At 43.3% G+C, this 7424-nt stretch overlaps 1 protein-coding gene across 1 annotated transcript in view; it reads left to right on the top strand.

Moving 5' to 3' along the window:
- CCDC66 (coiled-coil domain containing 66) overlaps window positions 1–7424 on the top strand; it is a 68237-nt gene that overhangs the window by 48552 nt on the left and 12261 nt on the right. Inside the window, exons 15-17 of the mRNA XM_019505001.1 lie at window positions 1725–2227; window positions 4754–4785; window positions 6353–6636. Coding sequence (XP_019360546.1) covers window positions 1725–2227; window positions 4754–4785; window positions 6353–6636 — 819 coding nt within the window. The remainder of the gene's footprint in view (window positions 1–1724; window positions 2228–4753; window positions 4786–6352; window positions 6637–7424) is intronic.

Raw genomic sequence — 7424 nt, 5'->3', positions numbered from 1 at the left:
AGCTTATATTTGCAGCTGAAGCTATACTGCAGCTTTGCTGTTGCTCTGTAGCTTACGGAGGAGAATTTCTTTTCTCTCCAAGGTCCTTAATTACACCATCTTTCTTCAAGATATAAGCTTGAGTTCAAAATATCAATAAAATGGCTTGACAAACATACTACAGGACTAACACAGCCCCCATTTCAGGAGCTGGTGCATGCAGAAAGGCCATGGGGCATCTTGGTATGGCTGCAGCATCTCAGCATGGTACTCCCTTGTGCTGTATAGACTTTCCCCACTTTTCAAGACAGTGTAGTTTTATTTTATGTAGATTTTCTTACATTAACTAGGTTTTGTTCTCAATGCTTTAATACCACAGAGCTGTGGTATTAGCTGCATTCAGTGGCAGGGGCTTTTCCATGCTGCACTGTGGCCTGGTCCCAGTACTAGCCTGCCTTGGATCCAAGCTGGGCCATTCTAGCACACTGCCAGAAAATGTTACTGACTGGTGTTTTAAAACGTAGACTATGTTTACCTTGTCACTGTATTTAATTCTGTTAAACCTGACTTACAGGTGGCCAGGGTGGCAACAATAAATGAGACCTCAGACCTTTCCAGTCAAATGGGACACATTGATTTATTAACAGATTAAACAAAATAAAGTAGCAAGATACATTACATGTGGGATAAGTAGTCTCATTTGGTGATGCTGGTGGCCAGGCGCAATCATCAGGCAATCAGGCTTCTGTACATCTGCATGGTGGTGTCTTCAGTTCCCTGTACCCAAGTTGTTTTCCTTTGTTTGCTGCCATCCATTCAAATTCTACCTTTCCTTATTTGGATTTTAGCTGATTTCATGCTTACATCACTTATTGATTCTTGTTCACATTCAGCATACAGGAAACCCTTGCTATTCGCAGATTTACGATTCACATTTTCAAATATTCGTGGTGCACTGCACCAACCCACATGCTCTTCCCCGCGCAGCATGATGACACTTTGTTACTGCACTCTGCGAGTAAGGGGTGCTTCAAGAAATTTACAAACAGGCACAGCCTACATAATGTGAAGTTGATAGGGGAATTGGCATCAGCAGACCATGAAGCAGCATGGGATTATCCCCTGCAGCTTCTTAAAATCATCAAGGAAAAGAGTTACAAGCCCGAACAAGTTTTCAATGTAGACAGTGCAGTACAGTATTTCCAGATTTCCCCATTTGCAGGGATCTCTAGAACGTATCCCCCATGAATGGCGAGGGTCTCCTGTATATACTTTTACTATTTCCTCATATCTTGCAGTTGTCTCTGTTTATTTCCTCTTTTCCCCCTCTGGCCCATCTGTCCTTATGCACAGTTAATAAGCTTATAGCAGTCATAAAGAGGGTTATTTACGATCAAAAAGGTGCATTTAAGGGTGTTAGTCCTCTGCTAAAACAAAAATCTCCCCATTGTAGCCAGTCTAGACTTGTAGGGTATTTATACATATACGTTTTAGTTCTCAGGTGTGCCAGAGATCTGTGGCTTCAGAACAGACTCGATTAATTGTGTCTGCTCCACACGGGAGCTGACGTTCTACCCTATCTACTCTGATACAGCAAAAAGAATAAGTATGTTCTTATTGTAGCAGCTAGAGTTATGAACAAATGTAGCATTGATAGATTGATATTCTGTTATTCAATTACAAATCAAAGATATCATTTAGACTGCTTTGAAAAATGTAAAAATAAAAGATACATTTGTTTTTAGATTACTTCAACTCCAGAGCATGTATCAATTCTGAATCATGCATTGAGCCAGATACAGAAAAGAGAAATGTGGATGGTACATCTCCAGATATTTCCATAGAATACAAAGAGAAATTTAATAGCAAGAAGTGCCAAAAACAAATGCAGTGCCCAGATAAAAAGGAAATTTCAGAAAAAGAGAATAATGGCACTTATTATAGCGCTCAATATGACCAATTTGCAAGACAAGAAAAACAAACAAAACCTATGGGAAAATATGGAAAGAGACCTGACTGGAATATAAATAAACCTGGAAAAAGATATATTGCGGCCTCAGAGAGAGATCCTCAACGGCTACAAAAACAAAGGGAAGAAAAGAAAGTAAGACGACAAATGGAGCTGCTTCAGTTGGTAGAAAGGAATATCCCAGGTAATCTCTGTATAAAGAAAGGTCCTTCTCCAGAGAGGTCTCCTTTACCTCACCAGAAAACTGACACGATGAGCAAGGGACATACAGTCAGAAAGGTAACAAATTGGTGTTTGACAGCAACATCTTTTCATTGTCATTTTAGCTCAATGAGTATATGATTTGTGTAGGGCTAGAAAATCATGGATGCAACTCCAGCATTGGGATTTGTACTCAGATCCAAGGCTTGCAGTGAAGAACAGCAATAAAGTAAAGCAGTACTTTAATGATCTAATACACTGAGATTTCACTCACCTGGGCTTTGATATCACTACAACACTCTTCTCTGTCTTTGTTCCTTGCAACTCTGTTCTCATTTATTTATTATATCAGGAGTGAGTGGACAATTATTTGGGCCTGAGGGCAACATAGGGAGTTTTGATGAGCTGTTGTGGAGAGGGTCAATATTTCCACCCCACAGCAACTCACCAAAACTCCCTATGGTGCTGCGGGTGGGCTGGAAGCAGGGTTTGGGAGCAGGGTGGGCAAGGCCAAGATCATGGGGCCAGGTCACAGGGTGGCAAGAGTTCAGAACCAGGGCCCAGGCCAAGCCACAATCCACTCCCTGCATACTTCTGCCCTGTGAAGGTATTGGGGGGGGTGCTACCCAGGTGTGATGAGGCGGAGGACAGGGGAACATGTGGAACAGAGCTCACCCAGGTGATGCAGTCTGCGCCTGTCCCCATGACACTGTGTGGGGCTGAGCCCCACCTGCTCCTGCCCAGGGCAGCCTGCACCACACTCCTGTCTGCACTCGCCAGCCTACCCATGGCCCTGGCTCCAGCCCCTGCCCCAGCCAGCTCACAATTTCCGGCGGGGATATTCCTGATGTGGCTGCAGCTGGCTAGGTGCTGCTCTGTTCCTCTTACCTCCAGTGACAGCTCCTCCTCCTGCCCCTGCTGTGCCAGTGTGGGGGAAGGGAGCTTTAGCCAGGTGGCTCCTACCTCAGCATGCAGGGCTCCAGCTCTAGCTCCTGGCTGCCTTCCACCTGCTCTGCTCACCTGGCATGATGAGCAGCAACCTACGGGTGGGCAGGCAGAGTGAGTGGAAAGTGCCTTGGAGCTGGATCCAGAGCCCCATGCATTGGGGACTAAGCCACCTGGCTGAAGGTTCCTCCCATCCTGCCTGGAGTGGCATGGCTGGGGCTGGGGCTGGGGCTATCGCGGGAGGCAAGGGGAGCAGAGCAGCACCCTGACAGCTGCAGCTGCACCAGAAACAGCTCCGCTGGAAGTATGCTGCCTGGGGCCTGGTTTTGTGAGAGCACCGTGCATGCTGCCCCGGTGACAGTGGGAGGGACTTGGCCCCATGTGGAGTGCTGTAGGGGCAGCCTCAGGCCAGATCCAGTCTACAGGCTGGATGTGGCCCTTGGGCCATATTTTGCCCACCCCTGGATTGTATAGAGGAAATCTTATTTTCAGAAAAGCCTAACTCTGGATAGCTATTGTACTTCCACAGGCTAGAATTACTTTGTTCACTTGCTGTTTTGCATCCACCAATGTATGTTTTTGGGGAAAGGGGTGCAGGGTTGAACTGTAATTTTTACAAAGAACTAGAAAAAGCCCTTGCAAGCTAATGAGAGTGTGTTTATGACAACAACATATATGCTCGTAAGCATATATTTTCTTCTTTTCCCTTTCTCAAACAAATATGTAGCCTATGGCTGAAGAAAAAGATCTTCCCACACTTGAAAGAATATTGTTGGTATCTCTCACTTCCAGGCTTGGTGGACTGCCTTGTAGCCTCCTTTGTGCCAGCATGATCTTCCATTGAAAAATGGCTCCAGTTGTCAAATGACCTTTTTAAGATCATTTACCTTCCTGTCAGAAAATGAATACTGTAGAAACACAGACTTTCAAAACTGATTACAAACTTTTAAAAACTGAGTCAGATTTGGAATTACCTGAGCTGCTTCTGCAGCTTCCTCATCTCTCTTCCAGGATATCATTTCCATGGTCTCAAGCCAAACTGATTCTGCTGCTTGAAATTTTAAACCATTGATTTCTCTAAGCCCTTCTACATTAGAAAGAATGTGTGTGTTGCAGGGCTAACAGAGTCCTTCCCCTAGTAATTAGACAGGGACAGGGAGTGACATGGCCTCAGGGGGTCTCTCCTTCAGTCACAATGTGCTTTTAAAAAACGGTGCCTCTGAACATGAGAAAGTATGAAATCCCAAACTTTGCACATGATCTTCAGGATCTTAGCTGACTTCAGTAACATTCCACCACCAATTAACTTAGCCTATAATGTGTATAAGAGCACTTTTTGGATACAATTTTCAGACATCTTTTTTCCCTGAATTCAGGGAGACCCGTAGAACAGTAGTTTTCAATAATTTTTCATGTGTGGGACCCTAAAAAAATTTGAATGGAGGTGCAAACCCCTTTGAATTGTAAGAGTGGGCATTCACATACTTTTGATTAAATCATAGTAATCTTTTGTGGACCCCTTAGACATAGTCTGCAGACCCCCCAAGGTCCATGGACCACAGGTTGAAAACCACTGCTGTAGAAGACAGCAGTATTTCAAAACACAGTATACATTATAAAAATTCGGGGGTTTAAATTTTTACTTTCTTGATCTTGTAGGAAGAACCGTCTGCAAACATTCATGAAGAAAGGTAGGTCTGTATTCTGTATCAGTTACTACAAGAAAAAATATACGAAAAAAGAGAAATTAGAGTATTATTTTTAGCATAAGATTTCTTTACTAAAAGCACAGTAGATATATGCATCTGTACTAGGCACAGTCCAGAATATTATTCTTCAGTAAATTATGCTGTATCTGAAAGCAGAAAAGTTTGGTGATCAGTCAAATAAAGGTTCTTTAGTTTTCTAAGTTGAAATGGTCCAATGGGATTCCAGTACTAAAAACTGGCTAAAGAGAACATTATAAACAAAATCATTTGTTTTAAAGCCAATCTTGAGTTTTTTGGCACTTGACTCATGACTTTTGAAAGCTAGGGATTGCAAACACCAGAAACACTGTTTTAAGTACTTAACTTTTCTCCTCTAGTCCCGTGTGAGGTTAGCCACATTTTGCAGCTTGGGTGGGGGCACTTTAATGGAGCTTAGCTCTGGAAGCAGGACGCTTCCAACCTGGCCTTCCCCATTGCTGCTGGAGGCAGAGCCAGAACAAGTCACCACTCCCCCTGCTTCCTGCCACGTGGGAGAAGCCCTGTGCCTCCAAAATGCTAGCAGAGTGCCTCGCTACTGAAACTTCCAAAAGCCCTTTAGCTTCATGGATCATAGACTGCCAGCTGTGCTGTAGTCACTCACTAACTCAGCCACAGAGTTTTATTTGGTGCAAAATAAATCTGATTCTTCAGTGAAGAAACTGTTCCAGTACCCTAATGGCCTATCAAATCCTAATGGCTAAATTTTAATTTTTGATAGGTTTTTAAAACTTCAGTGGGAGCAAAAGGTATCCATCAGAAAACACAACTTATCCCTAAATGAGGGTAAATTAAGTTTCTTCAGAAGTAGACCTGCACCTTTTTGTGGTCAGTTTAGCAGAAGTCTGCAGGCCTTTATTTTTAATGTAACTCACTTGTTTGGATTTAACTTTGGGTATGGCTTATGAAAATGGTTAAAATAGCATTTTAACCTTAAAAGAACTAGCATAGATTTCAAGAATATCAGTTGTTTATTTGAATTGCATAGAACTAGCATTAGCTTCCCAAGAGAATGACAAGGAAATCATTCAAGTGGTAACAAAATGTGAGAGACTATATGCTGTAAAAGGAAAATTATAGAACGTTAGTTAGTCTAGAGCTCACCTTTGCTGCAAGTGGATAGAACAGCAACAGCTGGATTCTCAAAACTGACCAAGCCTTAAAGATTGTTTTGGTCCAGAGGGACTGACCATTATGGTACGTGGAAATAACAAGACCAGAGGGGGTTTTTCCTTCAAGTCACTCACGCTATCCTGGAACAATGAGAGGTAGAGCAGACTCATTCTGATGGCACTGTGTTATTTGGAAAACAAGATCCACAGAGTCTTGTTTTCTGAAAGATCAGTAGGAAACAAAGTCAGTGTTCAGTGGGGTGGGGAAACAAGACAGTTTTAAATGTTGTGTTTAAAGATGTATTCATTAAATATCATCTCAGAAATTCTAAAAACATTACAGAAATTAAGCATATTGCTTGGAAGTGGCTGTTTGGTCTAACAGCAGTTGTCTTCTACAGATGTGAATCACCGCCTGTTCCAGCAGTTAAAAATAGATTATACCAAATACAGCAAAAACAGATGAATGCTTCTAATTTCCCAGTCCATAATGGCAATATCGGAAGAGAGAAAAATACCAACGCAGATATGCAACAAAGGAAATCATCTCCAGTTACTGAACCTGAAAGGCCTCCCTCTTCTCATTTTATTCCTTATGTTAGAACAAATGAAGTATATTACCTTGATCCAGATGCACCAATGACTAGACCTTCAACACATGATCCACAGTATCGACAGTTTAATGGTACTGAAATGTGCACGTTATAAAACAGGAGTTTCACTTTTAGTAAAACTAGTTTAATTTGAATAGTCATAAAATGAAACTAGGAGGTAGTAAGTTTAAAACTACATGCCATTAATGTGCAGCAGTAATGCGCAGCAATAAACTGCTCCATGCACATGTAGACGCTCTGCAGTTCATTGCTCCTGGGAAGCTCCCAGACACAGTTTACATGTGCACCCAGGCCACAATACATTGGACCAGGTCACAGCAGCCCTGGCTGGCAGGGGGCCCAGGAGGTCAGCCTGAGGCTGGTTAGACTGGGCTCAGTGTGCTGCAGAGGGGCTAGCCAGGGCACCAGGGTGCTTCAGCGTGGGTCTAGCCAGCAGGCAGCCCCGACACTGAAGCATCCTTGTGCCCTAGCCAACCAGTCAGTGTCTACATGTGCACTGCTACGCGTGAAAAAACTTTGCAACAGGGTAGTATTTGCATTTACAGTTGGACCCCCAGTTACACGGTTTCAAGTTACACTGATTCACATATACACATTTTATGTAACACGACCATGTTTCAACTTACACGATACCTTGCCTCACATTTACACTACTTGCAGTAGAGTGGTTTCATAGTTTCACAGTTTCTAGAGTCGGAAGGGACCTGAGCAGATCATCTAGTCCGACCCCCTGCCATGGCAGGAAAGAGTACTGGGGTCAAACGACCCCAGCAAGGTGTTCATCTAACCTCCTCTTAAAAACCCCCAGGGTAGGAGCCTGCACCACTTCTCTTGGAAGTTGGTTCCAGACCCTAGCCGC

This window comes from Gavialis gangeticus, unplaced genomic scaffold (genome assembly GCF_001723915.1).
Source record: "Gavialis gangeticus isolate Ggan-Ray unplaced genomic scaffold, GavGan_comp1, whole genome shotgun sequence".
Taxonomy (NCBI): Eukaryota; Metazoa; Chordata; order Crocodylia; family Gavialidae; genus Gavialis; species Gavialis gangeticus.
This window is presented reverse-complemented; position numbering and strand designations above follow the sequence as displayed.